At 45.9% G+C, this 25,332-nt stretch overlaps 1 protein-coding gene across 6 annotated transcripts in view; it reads left to right on the top strand.

Moving 5' to 3' along the window:
- The window catches only part of LOC143963178 (pseudouridylate synthase 1 homolog), an 83,703-nt gene extending 68,236 nt beyond the window's left edge, over window positions 1-15,467 (top strand). For all 6 annotated transcript variants that reach the window (XM_077472750.1, XM_077472753.1, XM_077472749.1 and 3 more), the window contains 2 exons: window positions 4,133-4,238; window positions 13,569-15,467. In XM_077472750.1, the coding sequence (XP_077328876.1) occupies window positions 4,133-4,238; window positions 13,569-14,212 (750 nt within the window). In that variant the 3' untranslated portion in view covers window positions 14,213-15,467. The remainder of the gene's footprint in view (window positions 1-4,132; window positions 4,239-13,568) is intronic.
- The last annotated feature ends 9,865 nt before the right edge of the window (window positions 15,468-25,332 follow it).

Genomic DNA, 25,332 nt, shown 5'->3' with positions numbered 1-25,332 from the left:
CCCAGGTAGCACTCCAGGCTCAAGTTCTAGTGTAAAAGGAGTGTGCTGTCAGCTTTTTAATACAGCTATTTATGTAAAAGGAATGTGTAATCATGTAACTATGCAAAAGCTTTAGACGTGGCATGAATTATCTTATGAAAATGTGTTCATGTATTAAAAACTCTTTCTATGTATAGTTATAGTAATTATATGTCTATTTGCACTGCCACACAATAATTGCTCATTCTCCGGCTTTCAGCAAACTATGTGTGGCTGTTATCTTGTCTTTAAAAGTTTGTAACAACTGGGGGTCACAGGGTAATTGATCTGGGCCACTGAAGTCTCTCTAGTGGCTAGTTTACAGATCTCCATAGTGGTAATAATGGAAAGTGGTAATAAAGATTCAAATATTTTTATTTTCTTAAAATAATAAATGGTATTGCATAAAGCAGCCCCCATCCTCTTCCTTCTGGGTTCCCCCGTTGGCGTTTCTGGTAGCACACCCCCACCACCCCCTGCCGAGTTCCCCCCATAGAAAGTGTCTTTCTTTGGACACTGACAGGGTAGTTCAGCCCCAATCCTTTGTCACAGGATTTGATTGACGGCAGCGGTAGCCAATGGCTTCTGCTGCTATCGATCTGCCCAATACAGAGGGAGAGAGCCGCTGCTCTCATGCACTGCAAGGGATCGAGATCAGGCTCAGGTAAGAATTGGGGGGGGGGGGGGGGTGCCTGCAGTACAGCACAGGATGCATTAAGGTAAAAAAAAAAAAAAACCTTAAAGCTGAACTCAGGGCAATTTATTTTTTAGGTAGGCTAACTGTGTCTTTTGGTCTACAGCATGGATGCTCAACCTGCGGCCCTCCAGCTGTTTCAGGCAAGTCCCATAATGCATTGCAAGGCTGACAGTTACATGCATGACTGCCAGAGGCATGACGGGAAATGTAGTTCCACAACAGCCACAGGTTGAGAGCACCCATGGTCTAGGGATTCATAGAGCCGAGCTATACCCTCCTAATTCTATGATTTATCCCAGGGCAAGACCGGTCTTTTTATCTCATTTTCAACGCCCCCCCCCCCCCCCCTGCAGTCCAGTGAACTGTTCCTGACATCACCATGCCCATAGACTGGCTCTGGACATGAAGACATCAGGAACAGTCAACTGTTGGACGTGGGAGAGCACCGTTTACTGAAGGATCGGGCGAGTGTAGGCTCTTTCTTCACCCCTAGACAAAATGAGCAGTTTACCCATGCAGTGCGGGCACAGCCTTACTGTATAGGGAAAAAAAAAAAATTTGCCTGGAGTTGGGCTTTGAGGCTTTAGAACCACTTTAATATAATAACTAAAACATGAAAAAACAAGTTTGCACTAATGTACAAGTCATATAAAAATATAAAACCCAAATTCGGGGAGATAAAATTTTAGAAATGTTATGCAGTGCTTTTAAATGTATAAAAGTCCTTCAAAATGATCCATAAAAATCCAAGGAGAGCATCCCAGGTGTATATCAAGAGTACTTCTATAAGTGGTAAAAAGATCCTCCACCAAGGATTACTTACCCTCAGAAATGGACCACCAAGTTATAAGCTGTCTAACCACATTCAGTCTTCGACCAGACACTGTCAGGTTCCCAACAGACTTCACAAAGGTTTGGCTGAGTCTTGATATCCCCTCTAGAATCGTCTCTCCAAAGGTCAGATCACCATACATGTGTGTCTAAAGGAGAACAGAAACCACCTCAGATAAATAAATAAATAAAATAAATACTCCTTGCAGTGGGGCTTTGCCTGCATTGCAAGGGTTCAATGCTCATTTATGTCTAGTGGAACCATAAAAGAGATATATTTACCTGATGCCCTGCTCCTTCCTGCAGCTAGAACATTTCCCACAGCTTCTGCGATACCGCGCTATGGAGACCACAATTGGCATGTCATTTTTTTTTTTTACCTGGTGTGGAGTGGGACTTCCTGTCCCACTTCCGACTTCTGGCCGCCTAGGAGACTCCTAGGCAACCCCTCCCTCCTGGCAATGTTCTAGGGCACGTCACAGGTCCTATAACATTGCCTGGCCATTGACAGAGCGCAGCGCAAGTCGCACCCAGCTGTAAAGCCGCAAACTGTCACAGCCAGGCGCCCACACTCACAATGTGGACGCCACGAAGAGAAGGGGGAGATAACGGAGGCTTCGGGCTGAAATTAATTGCTGCATCGCGATTCGGGTGTCCCTGATGCAGCATCAATGCATACGACCAGAAAATCAATTGCCAGGGGACATCATCCTGACATGCCCCGCCCATCCCCTCCTGGGAGAGCGCTCGGAGCATATTGGTAAAATTACTGTGTTTTAATAAATTCTGTGTTACAATCAATGAAGAGCCCCACTGTATGTGATAAAAAAAAAAAAATATGGAACATCATACCGAATTTCACAATACAATACATTCCACTCATGTGACTGCCCTGCCCGGCCTGGCCCGCCCCTATCCTCTCGCGTCTCTTGTCTCTCCTGACGTCAGCGGGGAATTCTTAGCCCCGCCCGCTGTCTGTAGGGGCTGGCGGGGCTGAGAATTCCTTGCTGACGTCAGGAGATCCTCCTCAGATCTACAGCGACTGCACTTCCAAATGCATTTCAAGTGCACTTTGCACTTGTAGTGCAAAGTGGATTTGCCTTTTCGTAAATAACCCCCATAGTTATATAGTTAGTCTGGTTGAAAAAAGACACAAGTCAGTCAAGTTCAACCAATAAAAGGGAAAAAGGCTTGTGTCCCTTTTGTTAATTAGGAGCAGCATCTGCACATTTTTTTTTTTCAGTTAAGAAGAGTTGTGCAGGCTTTTTTTTTTTCTGGACCACTCTTTATTAATTTCCCCCAAAGAGTTCTAAAATATGCTGTGTGCTTGTGCCAAGACATTGTGTTGTTGTTTTTATATATATATATATATATATCTTCTGGAGCACAGAGGTTACATAGAACTGATTTCTAAGCATGTCTTCCCTGTCACTTGACAGAAACATAGTAATGGACTCCATTGTTGTAATCCAAGTCATTCTTTAGCTACGCAGAACTGGTTTCTACATATATATTCTCACATTGATTCAAGAAATTTTCTAGAAATCGTTCATACTGTATGTGGCAGTTATATAACTATACATTATCATATACTGTATTGATGTGCAGACATTTCAAGTGAAACTAAACCCTCCATTCCTTTTCAGCCAAGGAAGCTGCCATCTTAGGTCCCTTTCACACATTCTTCAGTTTGTTTCATTGGTTCAGTCACATTTTTTCAAAGAAAAAACGGATCCGTTTACATCAGTTTTTACATCCACTTAACCGCTTGAGTGTACATTAGTATATTGATTGGTTTGCACAAAAGTTATAGTGTCTACAAAATAGGGGATACATTTATGGCATTTTTATTATTATTATTATTTTGTTTACTAGTAATGACAGCGACCTGGGATTTTTATCCTGACTGCGACATTGCGGCGGACAGAATGGACACTTTTGACACTATTTTGGGAACATTTACATTTATACAGCGATCAGAGCTAAAAATAGCCACTGATTACTGTATAAATGTCACTGGCAGGGAAGGGGTTAAACACTAGGGGGTGATCAAGGGGTTAAGTGTGTCCTAGGGAGCCATTCTAACTGTGGGGGGGGGGGGGCTCACTACAACATAACAGAGATCACTGCTCCCGATGACAGGGAGCAGTAGATCTGTCATGTCACAAGGCAGAACAGGAAAATGCCTTGTTTACATAAGCATCTCCGCGGCATGCGTGTGCCCACTAGGCAGGAAATTCAAAGGGACATACGGGTACGCTCTTTTGCCTGCCCGTGCCATTCTGCCGACATAAATCGGCGTGCGGTGGTTGGCATGTGGTTAAAGCAGGACTAAACCCATTCATTTCACTATTTCCCAAAATTATTACATTCAAGGCATGCATCGGGTGATAACTCACAATTGCTGGTGTGCCTATGGATTGGTGTCACAGCTGATCACATATGGAGCACTATGGCATTTGCTGAGCTAAACAAAGGCTAAGGTGGCACTTACCTTGGCTGTAAAGGATAAGAGGGTTTAGTTCCACGCTAATGAAGCACTTCAAATATTTACTAACTGGTTACAATGTTTCTTCTTTGTTATAGAGTGTTTCTGCGTTGGCTCAAGTTGTTTCACTGAAGCTCTTCAATTCCTGCACAAATCCAATAGAGAAAATCAATTCCTACCTTCCACCAGAAATCCGCATACTAGGTAAAAATCAAACCACACATCTAGAACACTGAAACATTGCCTTTATTATCCACATATAATGCGTGCCAGCGTATAATACGCACCCTAAGTTTAGGAGGGAAGTTTAAGGTAAAAAAACTTTTAGGAGGGAAGTTTAAGGAAAAAACTTACATTTTAAATGCCCATCAATGCAGCCTTATTGGTGTTCATCTGCAGCCTTGCCCATCATTGCAGAAGGATCAGCGTCCATCTGCAGCCTTGCCCAAAATTGCAGCATGATCGTTTTTAAATGTTACTGCCACTGAGATAGACAGAGCCAAATGTCCTGTGTACTTGTCCCCTCTTGGCTCATCTCGCAGTCCCGCCCAGTCCTGCGCCTTGGCCCAGCTCCTATGACGGACACAACACCAGTCCAATGGCCGGACGTAAATGCTAGGAGGTGGGACTGGGCGTGACTGCGAGTGGAGCTGAGCCTAGCTGAGTACACAGTACACTCGGCTCTGTCTATTTCGGCGGCGCTCATTCCCTCCTTCCCCTCCGAGGCAGCGTTTTGGCATATAACACGCACCCACGATTTTAAGGGGAAAAAAGCGTGCCGATAAATACAGTATTTCAGTAGAAGACACCAGCTCTGTTCATTCAGATCCAGGGCCCATGTTATGTGCTGTTTCTGGAGATTGAGTTGTCATTTTGCTATTTTTCTGGCACCAAAATGCTAAAACTGCACAGCTTGTGGTTCTTGACTCAAACTGGGGTCATAAAGGTTATTGAGGTCCTGGTTTGACCGTAACTTTTGTTGAGAAGCAGGACATCGAAAACGCCACATTTGGGCCTGGGCATGGTTGTGATGCCATTTTCCTTTGAGCACTTTGGTCCTTTTAATATGCGAACACAAAAGTCAGTTAGAACATTAGCATTGGGATCGGCTCTCTCCCATGACCACTGATAGGCCCGTTGATATAGAAAATGAGAGACATTTAAAAGTATGCTGTCCCTTTAAATAACAAACATCAGTGAAAGGCATACAAAAAAGATAAATGGAAATTAAAACGCTAATAGGAAAATTATTTAAGTGAAAAAAAGCTGCTGCTCAGAGTGACATACACACCAAAGCAAGAGTGTGGGGGAAGGGGGCACTGCAAGGGTACATTTTGCCCAATTCCTGGAATTCAGCTTTAAAACCATGTTTTAGGTGGGCGCAGTCTGGACATGCAGCGGTGGGGACGCAAGCCTCCAGAGCTCCGGCTTTGATAGCACATTTTAAGCCCTGAAACAACTACTCTCCTTACCCGTTCCATTGGAAAGGATGTGGAAAAGCAGCAAGTCTCAGCCGAAGAAAAACACCACTGCAGGCTCTATAACACGTTTTCTGGCTGCGGAGCCGGACGATCTGGCCGACATGGATGGCCTAGGCCGTTCTCCTCGTGGCGTGGGCTCCAGTGCAGTCCCCGCCTCCCGCTATCGGCCTGGTTCCAGACCCTGCTCGCCTGCATCTTCCGCGGAAAGCACATCCAAACAGTCGGAGGTGGCGGCCATAGTCTGTGGCTTTCCAATGAAATCAGAGCTGGCGTCTATGCTCTCGAGTTTGGAGCAGGCCATAAAAAAGGAGGTCTCCGCTGTGTGTTCAGACCTGTCGGAGGTGTTGAAACAGGTGGAAGAATCGAAGAACTGCCTGGACCGCCACGTGGCGGCCATCCGAAGCCTGCAGGCCACCACTCGTAGCCTCACAATTGCACACAGAATGCTGCTATACAGACTCGAAGACCAGGAACACAGTACCAAGCGGAATAATATTTGCAGCAGAGGACTCCCTGCTGCTCCCGTCGGTCTGTGGTATTCTCAATAGCTTGCTAGGGCGGTCGGCTGACCACCTGCTGAAAATTGATCAGGTACATAGGGCCCTCAGACCCCGCAACCTAACCTCAGAGACTCCCCGTGACGTGATTTGCAGGGTCCACAATTTTCCTGAAAAGGAACTCATCATGAAAAAGGCCAGGGAGGTTGCCCCCATGGACTTTGACAGTGCCTCACTCTTGTTCTACCTGGACCTGACAAGGGAGACATTGGAACGTCAGAGAGCCCTAAAGCCGTTGACAGAAAAATTGAGAGCCGCCTCCATCAATTACCGCTGGGGATTCCCAGCAGCACTGATTGCTAACAGAGATGGCAAGACAGCAGTACTTCGGTTCCCAGAGGAGCTTGATACGTTTTGAAACGACCTGGATGTTTCTCCCCCGGAAATGGCAGGATGGCAGGACACCCTACCATCTCTCCCGGGTAACTCGGAACCGAGGTGGCAGCAGAAGGTGGACCGGAAACAGCGCTCATCCCCCACTGTTGGGGCATCTCACCAATTCGGTTAACGAGTGGAAGCTTAAGAAGCCTTTTGCAGCTTCCCCCGATATCTTTATTCTTGTTCAGGCCTACTGACATTCTGCGAACCGCAAGTATTCCATATTGCCCCACTACCTGGTATCTTCTCCTAGCCCCCCATGTGTACAACTGTTTTTTGCGCACAGTAGATAGAGACAACAGTAGCTGTTCATATGTGGGTGGCTGGGTTTAGTCAGTCTGACTCACACTGGTGGCCCCAGGTTTTTGAGATGTTTGTTTGTAGTTGGGAAGCTAATGGTTTTATATATATATATATATATATATATATATATATATATATATATATATATATATATATATATATATATATATATATAGGGGTTAATGATTACTGTACTTTTCGGAGCTTGGGGACACAACTGCTGCTTACTGGTGGTAGTGGTTTCGATGTCCAGGTTCTTTCGCTCCCCCGTACGAGGGTCCCCCGGAACTCCACGTGCCCCTGCCTGGTCCCCCTCCTGCCTCGTGGGCACCCCTCAGACGCACTGCAGATGAATGCATGCACATGTGGAACACCCCCAGGAAAGTTATTTACTGAGCATACTTCAATATGTTCATGGTCTTTTCCTTTTCTCTCTTTCTAAATCTTTATGCTTGCTCATTTTCCTCTCTTTGCCTCATCCCTCCCCTAGCCCTTCCCTTCCTGTCCACCCCTTTCCGCCTCCGGTATGTCTATGGTGTCTAATATTGTACATGAGTCCCCTCTGATGGATCCAATGGTGATGGTCAATTTACTATCTTTTAATGTGAGGGGCCTCCACTCCCTCTGTAAATGATATAACCTCTATAGGGAATTAACACGCCTGAAGTGTGATGTCGCTTTCTTACAAGAAACATATCTTACACAAACTACCTCCTGTGAAACTCTACTCTGCACACTTCCCCACCTGGTACTACAGTCTGTCAGATGTACATAAGGCTAAAGGGGTCGCCATTGGGTTCCGCAGGGGTACCTCATTTTTACTTGATGCTATGTTGGATAATCCAAATGGTAGATTTTTGTTCCTGAGGGGCAGCCTGGGCGGTATGTCGTGCACCCTAGCTACACTGTATGCACCCAATAGAGACCAAGCAAGTTTTATAACCTCCACCCTTAAAAAATTACTAGATTTCGCCCACGGGTGCATACTCCTGGCCGGAGTCTTTAATGTATCACTAGAACCTACTCTTGACACATCCCAGGGGAGATCAAATCTCTCGCACAGGCAATTGCTGTACATCCGCAGGTGATTGCACGATGCACAACTTGTGGACGTATGGAGGATTGGGCACCCACGGGCGAGAGATTACACCCATTATTCACAAGTACACCACTCCTATTTCAGGATCGACCTCTTTTTTTTTTTTTTTTTTCTAGACCATCACCACCTCTATCTTTCACCTAAGGCACATATTGAATCCTCCCCCATTTCGTACCATGCCCCAATTACCCTTAGGATCAAAATTACCATGCTGCCCTCTAGAAAGATCAATTGGAATCTTAATGAAACGCTCATTGGCACTGAGGAAGCTAAGAAACTATTGGGTGAAGAGCTCTCCCAATACTTTATTACCAACACATGCCCCGAAGTATCACCTGGAGTACTCTGGGAGGCACACAAAGCGCACATCCGGGGTAAACTCATTGAACTAGGGTCCAGAAAGAAAAGGGAGAAGGTGCACCTACAATCTGAGTTAAGGATATAAAATCCCTAGAACAACAACACAAAGCCAGTCTTTCCCAGGCAGTATTTCAAAGGCTTACATTGAAAAGAGAGGAATTAAAGGCCCTCCTCCATTTGGAGAATAAGCAACAATATCGCCTAGTATCCCAAAGATTTTATGAATGGGGGACAAACCCAGCAGGATGTTGGCTCGCTCACTACAACAGAAAAAAAAATGCTACCTTTATCACTAAAATCAAAACCCCTTTCGGATGGCTTGATACATGAAACAACGGCTATTGCTGCAGAGTTTAGGGCGTTCTATCAGCAGCTCTATAAAGTCCACCCGACCATAGAGGATCGCAATATTAGGCTTACGCTTATTCAGAATTATCTGGATCAGGCGAAACTACCCAAGCTTTCATAAGAGGCCCAGGCCAGAGGTTACCACTACGGAGATGCACTTAGCATTGAAGGATATGGCCAACGGGAAGGCACCCGGGCCAGACAGCTTTACGGTAGCCTACTACCGTACTTTTGCAGATATTTTGCTTCCTCACTTGACCTCCTATGCTAATGCCACACGCTCAGGTGGAAACCGACCCAAAACACTCCACGCCCATATTACGGTGCTCCCTAAACCTGGAAAGGACCCCAGTGTCTGTGGGAGTTACCGACCCATTTCTTTGTTGAATATTGACACCAAATTATACGTCAAAGCAATTGCTAACAGGCTCCTCTCCTTGCTCCCCCAATGGGTATCTAGGGATCAAACAGGATTCATACCAGGGCACGAGGCGCGGGATAACTCCCTCAGAACCCTGTCCCTGATAAACTTTGTGCGGGGGTCCTCCCAGCACCCCCTTCTGCTGTCAACAGATGCTGAAAAGGTGTTTGATAGGGTGGACTGGGAGTACCTCATGGCAACATTGTCCCATCTAGGAATAAACATTTCCCTGCTGTTACAAATTTCTGCCTTATACAATTGCCCTTCAACTCCGAATTAATGGCATTGGTATTAGTGATGGACGAACATCCGATGGGATGTTTCGCGAACGCGGCCAAAAGTTTGCGAACCGCAAAGTTTGCGGCAGACCCCATTGACTTTAATGGCAGGCGAACCTTAAAAACCTCCAGGTCATATTTTCAGCCACAAAATACTTACTAGCTGTGCACACATAGTCCCACAACATGGACACTGACATAACAAAAGTATTAAGTGAATCTGGGAGCGACAACGATAAGCATTCTTTTTTTATCTGTGAAATTTTGACAATTTAGGAGCGCATGAAGGCCATGGAGGAGAGGCAGGGTCAGGCCAGGCTATGAAGATCAGAGCCACAGTCAGGGCAGCACAGTCCTATGCCAGTGTCCCAGTGTGCCAACCTGTGCTTGAGCCCCTCCCTCTGCCCTGCCCTTACCCCCACCTATGCAGGGCTCCACTGCGGTGGTCCGTAGGTGCCAGTCCAGTGCTGATCCTCAGCCATGGTGCTGGCACTGCCTTCTCCACTGCTATCTCCCTCACTGACACCAGCACTGAGATAGAGACTGAGCACTAACACCAGCACCGCAATAGAGACTGAGCACTGACACCAGCACTGAGATAGAGAGCACTAACACCAGCACCGTGATAGAGAGCACTGACACCAGCACCGTGATAGAGAGCACTGACACCAGCACCGTGATAGAGAGCACTGACACCAGCACTGTGATAGAGAGCACTGACACCAGCACCGAGAGAGAGAGCACTGACACCAGCACCGAGAGAGAGAGCACTGACACAAGCACCGAGAGAGAGAGCACTGACACCAGCACCGAGAGAGAGAGCACTGACACCAGCACCGAGAGAGAGAGCACTGACACCAGCACCGAGATAGAGAGCACTGAGACCACACCAGCACCGTGATAGAGAGCACTGAGACCACACCAGCACCGAGATAGAGAGCACTGACACCACACCAGCACCAAGATAGAGAGAGAGCACTGGCTTTCTATATTTGAAAGAAAGTATATTATACATGTACAACCCTATATACTGTACACCTATACCAGTCCTTAAAAGGACCTTTGTGGACCTAGTAGCTAGGGATTTGCAGACTGTCCCTCAGTCCCTACGCTGACAAGACAGCTGCAGAATTGGTCAGCAGTCAAGTATAATAGGCTTTCTATATTTGAAAGAAAGTATATTATATGTGTACAACCCTATATACTGTACACCTATACCAGTCCTTAAGGAGGAAGTAAACCCTGATGAGTTTACTTCCTCTTTCATTCCCTGCAAAGGCAAAGCAAAATGGACTACTATGCATTGCATAGTAGCCCATTATGTGTCACTTACCTGACACAGGAGCCAGCGAAGTCACCGCTGTCCCCTGTAGTCCGCCGCATCCATCTTCTCGGTGGGTCTCGCAGCTCCGCCGCTGTCATTCGGCGAAGCCGCCATGACGTCACTCCCGCGCATGCGCATGGGAGCCGAGACGCGCGGGCATTGCGCGGCATCTTCGTTATCAAGGATGCCACGCTCAGTGCACCTGCGCGCCGCTGTCTACGGCGCATGCGCTGTAGACAGCGGTGCCCGTCTTCGGGCAAATATCTCCTAAACCGTATAGGTTTGGGAGATATTTCTTGGACCTACAGGTAAGCCTTAATCTAGGCTTACCTGTAGGTCAAAGTGGTTTGTAAGGGTTTACAACCACTTTAAAAGGACCTTTGTGGACCTAATAGTAATAGCTAATGATTAAACTGAATGTCCCTGCTCCACACAGCGTCCTATCCCTACACTGACAAAAGACGGCTGCAGAATCGGTCAGCAGTGCACTCAGCAATCAGCAGCACAGCAGTGCACCAGAACCCTATATACTGTACACCTATACCAGTCCTTAAAAGGACTTTTGTGGGCCTAATAGCTAGCGATTTGTGTCACTACAGTCTGTCCCTGCTCCACACAGCAACCTCTCCCTACACTGACAAAAGACAGAATGTAAAATGGTCGCCACATCAGGTCTATTTATAAGGTAGGGGGAATGTCCAATTGTCCATGTGCTGAAATGTTTCAATTGGCTGTCCTGTACCCCATGATGGATGTGTCATCATGGGTCAAAGTTCTTTTACAATGTAAACACATATGTCTGCCGTGCGAACAGCGTCAGAAGTCTGCCGGTTTGGCGAATCACAAACACGCAAAATTCACCACGAACCGACCGCCGGGTGAACCACAAGGCCATCTCTATTTGGTATAATGGTACCCGCCAGGGATGCCCCCTCTCGCCCATATTTTTTGCCATATCCCTGGAACCGTTCCTGGCAACAATTAGGCAAAACCCCAACATACAGGGAGTCACGGTAGGCAAAGTAAAACACAAATACGCTGCAGATGACATACTATTTTATGTGCAACAACCCCAGATAACCCTTCCCAATCTTATGTCTGAGTTCTCGACATTTAGTACCATTTAAAATTTTAAAATCAATATGAATAAGTCAGAAATATTGAACATCATGGTCCCAAACAAAATAGCTAACCAACTAAAGCAAACCTTTACACTCCACTATGGATACCTAAAAGATTCAGGTCCCTAGCCTATACTACTTCTTCACTCACACACTCATCCCTGATGGTATGGGACTCTTTTTGCAAGGCACAAAAGTGGGCCTACAACTCCCCACTTATGCCATTAACGGAACACAACTACTTCCCACCAGGGAATATAAACCCCAAACCCCATTATTGGTCACTGGGCTCCATCCCGTTTCCACCCCATCGGGCGTTGTGCCCCTCTCCACACTCTTCGATCGAGTATCCGCAGCTCCCATGGACGTTTGGAGATGCCGACAACTTTCAGCCTTCGTCTCATCACTTCCAAAACCTATCCGCATTACTTCAGAATTAATGCCCATCGAGTTGGCGTTCAGTGAAGACAAACCGGTTGAGAGACCTGTCTCTTATTTTTACCACGCCATACAAGCATCAGGAACCACCAGCAAACCTACATTCTTACTCAGTTGGGAAAAAAGACCTCCAAAAAGATCTAACGGATACCCAAACGGCCACCATTCTCCAACTGGCACATACATCGTCAATGGCCTCTAAAGCAGCGGAGGTAAACTATAAGTTGATGACAAGGTGGCACTACACGCTGGTGGTCCTACGTAAAACCTTCCCAGAGACTTCCCCACTATGTTGGTGAGGATGCAGTGAAAGGGCAACACACGCTCACATATGCTTTCTTAGGGAACAGTTGGCATACCAACACCGAAATGCTCCCAAACAATTTGACCTTTATATGGCAGAACTGGTTGGACAACCCTAACCTTGCTCCCCCTCAGCTACTAATGGATAGACTGTTGCAGTTATAGACCCTAATGCTGATGATAGGATCTTCTCCTGAGCTTAAGGCCCTCCCCAACAATGCATACGCTGTGCAGATGGTAACTTACGCGGTAAAATGGCCTACAGACAAGCCTGGAGGAAGGATCCTATTTCTTATATTATTTTATTTTACTTTATTTTGTCTTATTTTTCTATTGTTTTAAGGAGTTTTGTTTTAAGTTCTACTAAAAACAATACTATACGTGCCTAATACTAGGTAACTGCATTATATGTATGTACATGTTGACTCTGTGTACAATTCAGCTGTGGGGGAATATTTTTACCCTCTTATTGTAACTCAGTTACCCATTATTCTTGTGAGTAAAAAAAGGTTTTGATGAAAAAAGAAAAAAAAAGAAAAAAGAAAGCGCTATTTGTATGAAAAAAATTATATATATTTTGTTTGTGTAGGGCATTGCATGACCGAGCAATTACCAGTTAAAGTAACACAGTGCCGAATAGCAAAAAATGGCCTGGTCATAAAGGAGGTCAGGTGTTTAAATACACCCCTTTTGGACCATTTTATCTCCATGGATGACACAGGATTCATTGCGGTCTGGATGAAATTGCACTGGGCCGCAGCAAAAACACAGAACAACTGGATTGCATGATACTTCTGTACCATGCGATCCGGTGCAGGCAATTGCACTGTGTCTGTGACCTGTGTTTGGGGTGTCGTTATCATTGCACTGACACCCGCTGCAGATTGCAAGTGCAATGCAAATTTTAACACAATGTGGGAAATGCGCACGGGACGCAAGTTCCCAGTACCGCGTTCTGGTGTGAACTTGCCTTTCGTGTTTCTTCCACATATATTTTTAGTATAAATAGTAAATATTGTATTTCTGAGAAAGAAGTATGTGATCTTCTTTGGGTAATGGGTGTGTTTTCATGGCTTGCATGTCTTTCCATTTCCCATGCTGACTATTTCTTTTTCATGATCAGGCATTAATCGAGTGCCCAGGGGATTCAGTGCCAAGGATATGTGTAATGCTCGGACGTATTCTTACACATTGCCTACATTTGCACTGTCAAGAAGTGGTGGCATTTCTCCTGACTCCAGCTTCAGATTACCTCGAGAAGACTTCCATGTCATTAATAGGCTTCTTTCTTTCTATAAAGGAACACACAACTTCCACAACTTTACAAATTCAAAATTGGCCACCGACAAGAGTGCCCTTAGACATATAATGAATGTCTGTTGCTCAGAGCCATTTCTTCATCATGGTGTGGAATTCGCACGTATCCTGGTAAAGGGAAATAGCTTCATGCAGCACCAGATTCGGAAAATGGTTTGTCTTGTTATTATGGTGGCACGAGGCCTGGTCTCTCCTGACCTTCTCCCTCATTCTGTGCAGATGGACAAGGTCAAGATTCCTCAAGCTCCAGGGTTAGGCTTGGTCCTGGAGTTTACGCACTTTGACTGCTACAATCAGCATTTCCATGACCGCACATTACATGACCCAATAACCTGGGAAGAGTTTTTACCTGTTAGGGAAGCCATCAGGGAGGAGAAGATTATGCCGGCCATTATTGAAGCAGAATTGAAAGATCTTTCTATGTGTTACTGGTTGCAAAGGATTTTATGAATGATGCAAACAAGAAGTATGATCCGCAGACTTATCACAATGGAAACTTGTAATGTATGTGTGTAACGTTTTTCTTTTTTTTTTTTTTTTTTTTTAACATTAAAGGGTTAGTTCCTTATGCAGACAAAGCCCCATACACATGGGCCAAATATTGCCTGGTTCAACAGAAACTGTCCGACATCTGCCAAACGGCATCCAATCAGCGCTCTCAGCCATTGGCTGCAAGAGTTGACCGGTTTGTTCTGGCGGGGGCCTCCCATCCCCTGTCCGAACACAATAGCTCATATTAACATTGCATAGTTAGTACAGTGACTCCTCTGGGGCTCTTCAGTTTTTTTAGTTCAGCCCACTGGGTTGAATGAAAAAAAAAATGAAAAGTGTGTACCCAGCATAAGGGGCACTTGTAGATAAAAAAACAAACTATGCAGCCCTGACCAAAGTTAAAAAATGCCCTTGCTAAAGGTGTAGGCCATTTGCGGAACCCCCCCCCCCCCCAAAGCCTAACTGAAACACTCCTAGAGATGGCATCATCCATTCCTGCCTTGCTCCTTGGATGTTGCACACATCACATGATGCACACTCGCTCCCATTCCCAATAGCTCTGAACTGAAAGTGGTAGACGGTGAACTACACTGGTATGGGCATGAGGGATTCCTTCCCAGATGGTGTGGAGGAGCAGTCATGGCTGGGAGTGTCTTAGCAACATCCTAGCAACAGAACAAGATGATTTCCTGTCTTGGAGATTTTCAGCAAGCCTTTGGGAGGCGCATAAATGGCCTGCAACAATATCAAAGGCATTACCCAGCTTTAGTCAAAGCTGCACAGCTTATTTTATCTACATGAACACCTTACCTGCATAAGCAGTTTTTTGGTAAAGGATAAAGAGGAGTATAGGGTGCTCTGTATGAGGAGGACCTCTGGTGGTGTCTTATAGAATAGACAACCAATCAAAAGAGATAAAAGGGGAAGAGCAGCTGGGCAGATGCCTAGAAGACACTTTGGCAACACTTCATGGAGATAGAAGCAAACCTGGAGCAGATATCAATAAGGTTGATAAAGGAGCACCGTGCCTTGCTCCCAAAATGCATCCCGCCCCTCTGACGTCTCTTCCAAGGGCATGTGTTCCATGTTGGCTAAGGAAGCATGCCGACCACTTTGCCCAGTCACTCCATTCTCCGCTAAGCTGCTGGTTGGCATATGCGGATAAGAGCGTGTTTAACCATTCTGTTTAATAAATCTTATGGTACTGCGCTTAGAGGAGCCTTCTTTTATTCTTCTGTTTCTTTAGCGTTTTTTGGTAAAGGTGAACTAACCCTTTAAAAACAAAGTCCTCTCCATATTTAATGTTTTTGATTTGGATATTCATGCTTATTGATGTAAATTGAAAAGAGCTTATTGTCAGATGATGGAGGGACAGTGCGGATCTTTTTCTGGGAGGATGTCATATGACGGCGTCCCGGAACGGCCACCATCGTGCGTCGGGGGGGGCGCAGCTTAGCGACCCTGGCTACGTCATGTTGCTAAGACACAGCATGACCCTGATCTCTGTAAAGAGCCGTGGGTCTTTAACCATGTGATCGGCTGTGTCCAATCTCAGCTGGTCACATGTAAATACCGAAGTGCCGTGAATCAGCTCTCCTCACACTGACAGAGTGTGTGGCAAGGGGTGCCAATCGGCGGCATCTCCTCGCAGGGGAGACCTGGGCAAGTGATCAGGGCACTGATCATCAGTGCCCTGATTACAGGAAAGCCCCATCAGTGTGCCCATCGGTACCACCAATCAGTGCCCATAGTGATGCCAGTCAGTGCTGCCTATCCAGGCTGCCCATCAGTGTCCACCACTGCCACCTACCAGTGCGGCATATTAGTGCCACATAATCAGTGCCCTTCAGTGCAGACTATCGGTCACATCAGGAGAAAAATAACTTATTTACAAAATTTAATGGCAGAAACTAAGAAAAACTTTTTTCTTTGTATAAAAAAAAAAAAAACAGCAGTGATTAAATACCACCAAAAGAAAGCTCTATTTGTGTGAAGAAAATTACAAAAAAATAATTTGGGTACGCTGTTAATTGACAGCGCAATTGTCATTCAAAGTGCAACAGTGCTGAAAGCTAAAAAAATGGCCTGGGCATGAAGAGGGTGAAAGTGCCCAGTATTGAGGTGGTTAAATTCTGTCTGAAGACACCACAGGTCAAGAGTTTACAACCAGGATATGTTTCTACGTTTATGTCTACATGCGCATGCACATTAACACACTTTAATGCATATTTTAGTGCAATTTGACATACTGTGCACTGTCACAGTCAGACAGACGTCTGAAATGTTTTCTCAAAATAGTGGGCATAAAATATAGAACGCTGATAAATAATTAACTGCAGTTTAATGCATTAAAAACACACACATTTCAGGCAAAGCTCATTGATGTGAATAGGGCTTTAAAGCCTGACTCCAGGCAAAGTTTTTTTTTAAAGTGTGGTGGCAATAGGGAATAGTGACAGTCTTTATTTTTTGTTTTGCCTGGTTTTGTCCTTGCTGGGGGGGGGGGGGGGGGATTAAAGCAGATCTTCACAGCATCTGAGCACCACAAACCAAAAACACAATTTAATAAAATTTTAATATTCAAAGAAAACTCCCCCATCCATTCATGTGTCTGCTTTTTATTTTGTTAAGGAATCACTTTGATAAACACCCCCATAGCATTTCTGGCCATGGCCATCTTGAGTAAGGGCAGATGATTCATGTAGCATGTACTTCCTAGAATTCATCTGCCCGTAGCTCAAGTATGCAGATGTTTCGTCAGATTTGGTCATGAAAGTGATGTTTCGTCACCTGCGCATGCGTACATCCGCTAGCAGGTTGCCTAATCTGACAGATGTCTGCTGTAGTTTGAACATGACAGCGGAAATCTTAGTACACTCAGCTCCGACTTTAATCTAACAGTAATTTTCGCAATAAAGTTAACGTATATACAGTATCTCAGAAAAGTGAGTACACCCCTCACATTTTGGTAAATATTTTATTAAATCTTTTCATGTGAAATCACTGAAGAAATGACACTTTGTTACAATGTAAAGTAGTGAGTGTACAGCTTGTATAACAGTGTAAATTTTCTGTCCCCTCAAAATAACTCAACACACAGCCATTAATGTCTAAACCACTGCCAACAAAAGTGAGTACATCCCTAAGTGAAAATGTCCAAATTTGGTGATATCGCTCTCACTCTCTCATACTGGTCACTGTAAGTTCAACATGGCATCTCATGGCAAAAAACTCTCTGAGGATCTGAAAAAAAGAATTGTTGCTCTACATAAAGATGGCCTAGGCTATAAGAAGATTGCCAAGACCCCGAAACTGAGCTGCAGCACGGTGGCCAAGACCATACAGCAGTTTAACCACTTCAGCCCCGGAAGGTTTTACCCCCTTCCTGATCAAGCCATTTTTTGATATACGGCACTGCGTCGCTTTAACTGCCAATTGCACGGTGGTGAGACGTTGTACCCAAACAGAATTGACATCCTTTTTTTCCCACAAATAGAGCTTTCTTTTGGTGGTATTTGCTCGCCTCTGCCTTTTTTTTTGACTTTTTGCGCTATAAACAAAAGGAGAGCGACAATTTTAAGTATAATAATCGAATTAATAAATATAATCACAATAAGCGTATATTGATTGGGATGCGCAAAAGTTATAGCATCTACAAAATAATGAATAGATTTATGGCTTTTTTCTATTATTGTTATTTATTTATTTTTACTAGTAATGGCGGTGATCTATGCTTTTATCAGGACTGTGTCATTGCAGAGGACAGATCGGACACTTTTGACACATTTTTGGGACCATGTTGAGTGGAATTTATACAGTGATCAGTGCTAAAAAAAATGCACAGATTATTATATAAATCTCACTGGCAGGGAAGGGGTTAACACTGGGGGACGATCAAGGGGTTAAATGTGTTCCCTCAATGTATGTTCTACTTGTGGGGGGATGGGACTGACTTGGGGAGGAGACCGATCGTGGTTCCTATATACTAGGAAAAACAGATCAGTCTCCTCACCTCTGACAGAACGGGGATTTGTGTGTTTACACACACACAAATCCTCGTTCTCACTCCCAGGAGCGATCGCGGTTGCCTGGCAGACATCACGGCCACCAGGCACATGCATCAGCTCCTTAGAGACACAGTGGGCGCAACCCCTGTACTCCTTAAAGCGCCTGCCATTCTGCCACCAAAAATCAACGGTGGGCAGTCGGCAAGTAGTTAACAGAACAGGTTCCACTCAGAACAGGCCTTGCCATGGTCAACCAAAGAAGTTGAGTGCACGTGCTCCGTGTCATATCCAGAGATTGTCTTTGGGAAATAGATTTATGAAACCTCTTCAGCATTGCTGCAGAGGTTGAAGGGGCAGGGGGTCAGCCTGCCAGTGCTCAGACCAAAGGCGGCAAAATGGAATCAAAGGTCTGCATGGCTGTTGTCCCAGAAAGAAGCCTCTTCTAAAGATAATGCTCAAGAAAGCCCGCAGTTTGCTGAAGACATGCAGACTAATGACATGAATTACTGGAACCATGTCCTGTGGTCTGGTGAGATCAAAATAAACATATTTTGTTCAGATGGTGTCAAGCGTGTGTGGCGACAACCAGGTGAGGAGCACAAAGACAAGTGTGTCTTGCCTACAGTCAAGTATGGTGATGGGAGCGTCATGGTCTGGGGCTACATGAGTGCTGCCAGCACTGGGGAGCTACAGTTCATTGAGGGAACCATGAACTCCAACATGTACTGTGACATACAGAAGCAGTGCATGATCCCCTCCCTTTGGCGACTGGGCCGCAGGGCAGTATTCCAACAAGATAACGACCCCAAACACACCTCCAAGACAACCACTGCCTTGCTAAAGAAGCTGAGGGTAAAGGTGATGGACTGGCCAAACATGTCTCCAGACTTGAAACCTATTGAGCATCTGTGGGGCATTCTCAAACGGACAGTGGAGGAGCGCAAGGTCTCTAATATCCACCAGCACCGTGATTACGTCATGGAGGAGTAGAAGAGGACTCCAGTGGCAACCAGTGAAGCTCTGGTGAACTCCATGCCCAAGGGGGTTAAGGCAGTGCTGAAAAAAAATGATGGTCACATAAAATATTGACACTTTGGGCCCAATTTGGACATATTCACTTTGGGGTGTACTCACTTTTTGTTGCCAGCGGTTTAGACATTAAAGGGGTTGTAAAGGTTCGCGTTTTTTCACCTTAATACACAGGGTGTCCTCTTCTCCATGGAGTCTCGGCGTGGTTTGATAGATTGATAGCAGCGCAGCCATAGGCTCCCACTGCTGTAAATCAAATCCAATGACGGGGGGAGCGGGACCGAGACATATACTCTGTGTCTATGGATGCAGAGGGTATGAGACATGAGCGCACCTGCAAGGCAACCCCCTCGGGAGAGAGCTTCCACGGGGAGGAGTCGAGAGAGCCGCCGTGGGACTCCAGAACAGGAGGATCAGGACCACTCTGTGCAAAACGAGCTGCACAGTGGAGGTATGACATGTTTGTTATTTTTTTTAAATAACCTTTATAAATCCTTTAACCACTTACAGACCGGACCATTTTGCTGGTCAAAGACCAGACCACTTTTTTGCGATTCGGCACTGTGTCGCTTTAACTGACAATTGCGCGGTCATAGTTAGTTAGGTTGAATAAAGACACCAGTCCATCCAGTTCAACCTGAGTGAGTGTCTACAATTGTCCCTATCCCTGTACATTGCACACTCGGTCGTGCGACGTGGCTCCCAAACAAAATTGACGTCCTTTTTTTCCCACAAATAGAGCTTTCTTTTGGTGGTATTTGATCACCTCTGCGGTTTTTATTTTTTGCGCTATAAACAAAAATAGAGCGACAATTTTGAAAAAAACGCATTATTTTTTACTTTTTGTTATAATAAATATCCCCCAAAAATATATAAAAAAACATTTTTTTCCCTCAGTTTAGGCTGATACGTATTCTTCTACATATTTTTGGTAAAAAAAACTGCAATAAGCGATTATTGATTGGTTTGCGCAAAAGTTATAGCGTTTACAAAATAGGGATAGTTTTATGGCATTTTTATTAATAATTTTTTATTATTATTTTTTTAATAGTAATGGCGGCGATCAGCGATTTTTATTGTGACTGCGACATTGTGGCGGACGCATCGGACATTTTTGACACATTTTTGGGACCATTGTCATTTATACAATAATCACTGCTATATAAATGCAGTGATTCCTGTATAAATGTCACTGACAGTGAAGGGGTTAACCAGTGGGTGGCAGTGTAGGGGTTAAGTGTTCCTAGGGGTGTGTTACTAACTGTGGGGGGGTTGGGCTTTCATTTAGTGAACACTGATCTCTGCTCCAATCACATGGAGCAGAGATCAGCATCACTAGTTGCTAGGCAGAATGGAGAAATGCTGTTTACACAGCATTTCCTCCATTCAGCCGTCCCGTGAGAAGATCGCGGGTATGCCCGCGGCGATCGAGTCGGCGGGACCCACGACCGGACTCACGGGGGTCCCGACCGGTGCACTCGCGATGGCAGGGCAGCATTGAAGATTGGACATACCTGTATGCCAATATGCCTGCCCGTGCCATTCTGCCGACGTACATCGGCGTGCGCTGGTCGGGAACCGGTTAATGGCTGTGTGTTGAGTTATTTTGAGGGGACATCACATTTACACTGTTATACAAGCTGTACACTCACTACTTTACATTGTAGCAAAGTGTTATTTCTTCAGTATTGTCACATGAAAAGACAATAAAATATTTACAAAATTTGAGGGATGTGCTCACTTACTGTGTTGACATCTGTCATGGTTATTTGATGTTACATTTTGTGAGCCTAAAGTTTTAGCACTCAGCATTGCGGGGTGTACCAACATGGCCTCCGCCACCTTCCTACTGCTGCTGTCCAGCTTGTTTCAAATGTTTACATCAAATAACCCTCACAGATGTCAGTATACTATATTTATTTATATATGTTGACTTTATTGGAAAAATTATTCTTAAATTGAAAACATAGCTGGGTGTACTAAGATGTCCGCTGACACCTTCTTCTGACCACAGTGTTCTGTCACATTAGGCAACCTGCTAGTGGGTGTATGAATGCGAAGATAAACGTTGCTTCTGTTACAAAATCTGACGGGTCCCTGAATCTGATGGAAAACAGGCAGGAGACATGTGCACAACTGAGAAAAACCCCTCCTGAAGATATTTAAGAGATGCAAAAAAAAGAAAATGTTTAAAACATGTAAATATTATATTTTCTATTGACTAGAGCTAGCACCATGAGGATTAAGAATAATCAATGTTGATTGGGAGAGTGAAGTTCTGCTTTATGCCACATACACTGGAAGTTATCAGGAACTGATGCCATTTAAAACAGTAGTAACATTTGGACAGTAGTTCTAACCACCCTTCCTTGATTGTGGTATTTTGTCTGTTTTCAGTAACTCAGGAGCCAAGGAGAAATCCCCTCAGTGGAGACACTATAAACTTCCAACTGCATGTTCAAGTGATATTCAAATCTGGGCTTTTTTTGTTTAAAAATAACAAACATGCTATACTTACCTCCTTTTTACAGTTGGTTTTGCACAGAGCAGCCCAGATCCTCCTCTTCTCGGGTCCCTTGCCGGTGCTCCTGGCCCCTCCCTCCTGCCGGGTGCCCACCATAGCAAGCAGCTTGCTATGGGGGGCACCCCAGCCGGGGCTCTGTGTCTGAATGGACACACAGAGCAGCCTCTTGGCCCCACCCCCTCTTCTCATTGGCCAGTGGTGCCCACTGCTGTGTCTCAGCTAATCAGTGAAGGAGAGTCTTGTACAGTCGAGGCTCTAGGGCAGGGATATGCAATTAGCGGACCTCCAGCTGTTGTGAAACTACAAGTCCCATGAGGCATAGCAAGACTCTGACAGCCACAAGTATGACACCCAGAGGCAGAGCATGATGGGACTTGTAGTTTTGCAACAGCTGGAGGTCTGCTAATTGTATATCCCTGCTCTAGTGCAACATCGCTGGATGGAGATGGGTTTTAGGTAGGTATTAAGGGGGCTGCCACACACAGAGGTTTTTTTTATCTTAATGCACTGTCAGAATACAACATTTTAATTGGGGAATTTCCTTTATCCACCTCTTTTTGCCAGGCCGCTAAGGCCAAGTTCAGGTTTTGCCTGAATGCGCATCTGAACCGAACCCAAGAACACACAGGACCCTTTTGGAAACCGCAGCTGCCCTTGACACGTGTGAACCTGTGTTCTTTTGATTTGTGCCCTCCATTGAATAATGCCCACGCATGTGCAAAATGGAAGGGCACTCCAGCTGATTTCCTGATCAGCTGGCGTGACGTCACCATAGCGCATGCGCACATCGTAGGAGGCTTTTTCCGACAAGGGATACCATTTCATGGGCACAACTGAAAACAATGCAAAGAGCTGAGGGACACCATAGTTGTCAGATGGAGCCTCGCTATTGCAGGGAGGGTTTTGTCTATGTTGCAGCCCGCCCTTAGACACAGGCAAAAGCTGCCATTCAACACGCCAAACTCACCCTGCAACACCGACAAAATCAGACCTAGAGAACACTGTAAACTTGACCCGCAACAGCGGGGGACAATATGACAAATACAGTGTCCCTCCGCTGTTTGCATAGCATTTAATCGCGAAATGGTATCTCCCGTCAAAAAGCCTTCTGTGATGTGCGAATGCCCAACGGTGATATCACGCCCACTGATCGTGAAATCCGCTGGCGTGCCCTTCCGTTCTGTGCATGCGCAGGGCACTTTTCGACAAGGGCACAAATCGTCAGAACACTGGCTCCATTAAGAGCCGGTCACACTCACGTCATGCAAATTGGATGCGGTGAAACCCGCACCCAATTCACACATATGTGAAGCCGGATTTAAAGAAAAAAAAGGATAAACAGGCAGCTGATCCGAGTTTTTACCGCTCACTTACAAGCAGACATGGTGCTATTTGGAGCAGTATACTGTACCGCCTTTCAAATTCTCCCATGTAAGTAAATGAGGCCAAACTGCAAGCTCAATGGTTGGCTCACAGTGACAGCAAGGTCCTGCACTGTAAGATTGCTTTACAGCAATTATAAAACAAAAAACAGGCATTAGAAGTTGGCAATACCGTTTCCTGATCCACTGTGGATCCCTTTTCAGGGCATAGTAAAGGACACAACTAGAGAAAAGTGAGCCTAAGGCCTTGTTCACATGTGTGTCTTATACATCGGTGGGAGGGCTGTGGTTATCCACATGGGGATTTACAGGTGTTCTATGCGCCCCGGGCAGGCAGACCCATTTATGTCAAATGGGATGGAGCAGCTGCACGGACATAGCCGCTGCTCCCAGTATGACAGCCATGCGGGTGTGCGCCTACAAACAGTGTACATAGAAACCAATCGGCTTCCAGGTTTTTTTTTTTCTTAAAGCTTAAAGCGGAGTTCTGCTTCAAAAAAAATAGTTTGCAGCTGCTGACTTTTAATAATCGGACATTTATCTGTCCCGGGGTTCAGTGATGTGTGGGAACGAAGCCCCCGCTCTTCTTCCCCTCCTCTCTGCAGTGCTGGCATTTTAATTGTGGGTGCCCGGCTGTAGCTTCACAGCCGGGCACCCACTGCACATGCACGAGCCGTGCGCTGTTACTGGCCGGGTAATCATCTGGGACCTGTCACGTGTCCCAGATGATTGCCAAGAGGGAGGGGGGAGAGGTCATCTCCCTTCTGGTGCCGCGGTGTGCCGGGAGGAAGTGGGAGCTGGGACCCTCTAAAAAGAGGTTATCCGCTCCCCACCCCTAAAAAAAATCACATGCCAAATGTGGTATTTCAGGGGGTCACCGCCCTTAAAGGATCACTAAAGATATATATATATATTTTTTAAATAAACATGTTATATGTAGCGAACATAACCCGTTGCAGAGCGGCTTTGACTGAATGGGCTTACCGGTTACCTTCTCCTGGCCTGCTCCTCCACGTCTAGGGGTTCCCAGGGTTGATACCCAATGACTTGTACACTGACAAGATAAAGTTCTTTCAAAAGGTTTTATTTTGCAGTAGAACTTTCACAAACACAGTCTCTTCGGGAACAGCGGGCACGGGTGAAGAACTCAGGTACCTTGAACTGCAGGTTTAACAAAGTCTCTATTTCCACCCAGAGAGTAGGCACTCGCAGCTGGGCACTTCATGGCTGAACAGACCTCTAGCCAGAGATCCTGGCAGTCAGCACATCGACTCAAAACTTGAGCAAACAACTAAGGGTGAACAGTAACCCTTTTCCTCCGTACCTGGAATGTTTCCCGTCTCCTTTGTGGTACTGGAAAAGTGTGGACTCGTCAATGTCCTTCCCAACTCAGTAACCAGGCACTTCTCAGGATGCCACTTGTTGGCCCTCCTTCGAAGAGTCCTCCCCGGTCACTTCCATGAGCTGCGGTGTCCCTCCAAGCCGAGAGCACACCAAGACACTTTGAATCCTCCCTCAGTTACTGCGCCTCGGACCAGCTAGGTCCGAGACTCAGGAACAGACATATCCCAACCCCAGACCGTTCGGGTATTTCAGGGGCCACTGACAGGAACATGTTGCAGGGTGTCGAACACCCCATGACCGGGACCCCTAACGGGGCTACCCCGGTCCTGGAACCAGAACAGACCCCATGGGCCTCACAAACAACTCCGGAAACCCCGAACATGTGACGCACACCTGTTTAAGTACCCCTTCCCAGATTCCTCAGCGGGCCCCCGGCACTCCCGCTGATTGGCTCCGAGAGGGCCGATACCCAAACATCAAACCAGACTTGGTTCTGGCCTGGCATGTGCACCTCACCGTTCACATGACCAGGCAGAACTTCAAACATGGCCTGGCCAGACTGGTGTTAAGGCTTACCTACACAATTAACCTACATGAACCTGCTCTTCTGGGGTCCCTCTGTGTCTGTCTCTGCTCCCCCCCCCCCCCCCCCGGAATGACTCAACACCTTCATGTGAGCTCCCTTGCATGGTGTGGAGTGCTTTTGGGCGCGCTCCCATGATACAGCCTGCGGCCATAGCGGCTCACTGTATCACTCATCCCGCCCCTCTGGTGCGCCGCGTCATTGGATGT

The sequence above is a fragment of the Lithobates pipiens genome, unplaced genomic scaffold, assembly GCF_037356315.1.
Source record: "Lithobates pipiens isolate NorthernLeopardFrog02 unplaced genomic scaffold, aLitPip1_a1.2 Scaffold_8, whole genome shotgun sequence".
NCBI lineage: Eukaryota > Metazoa > Chordata > Amphibia > Anura > Ranidae > Lithobates > Lithobates pipiens.
This window is presented reverse-complemented; position numbering and strand designations above follow the sequence as displayed.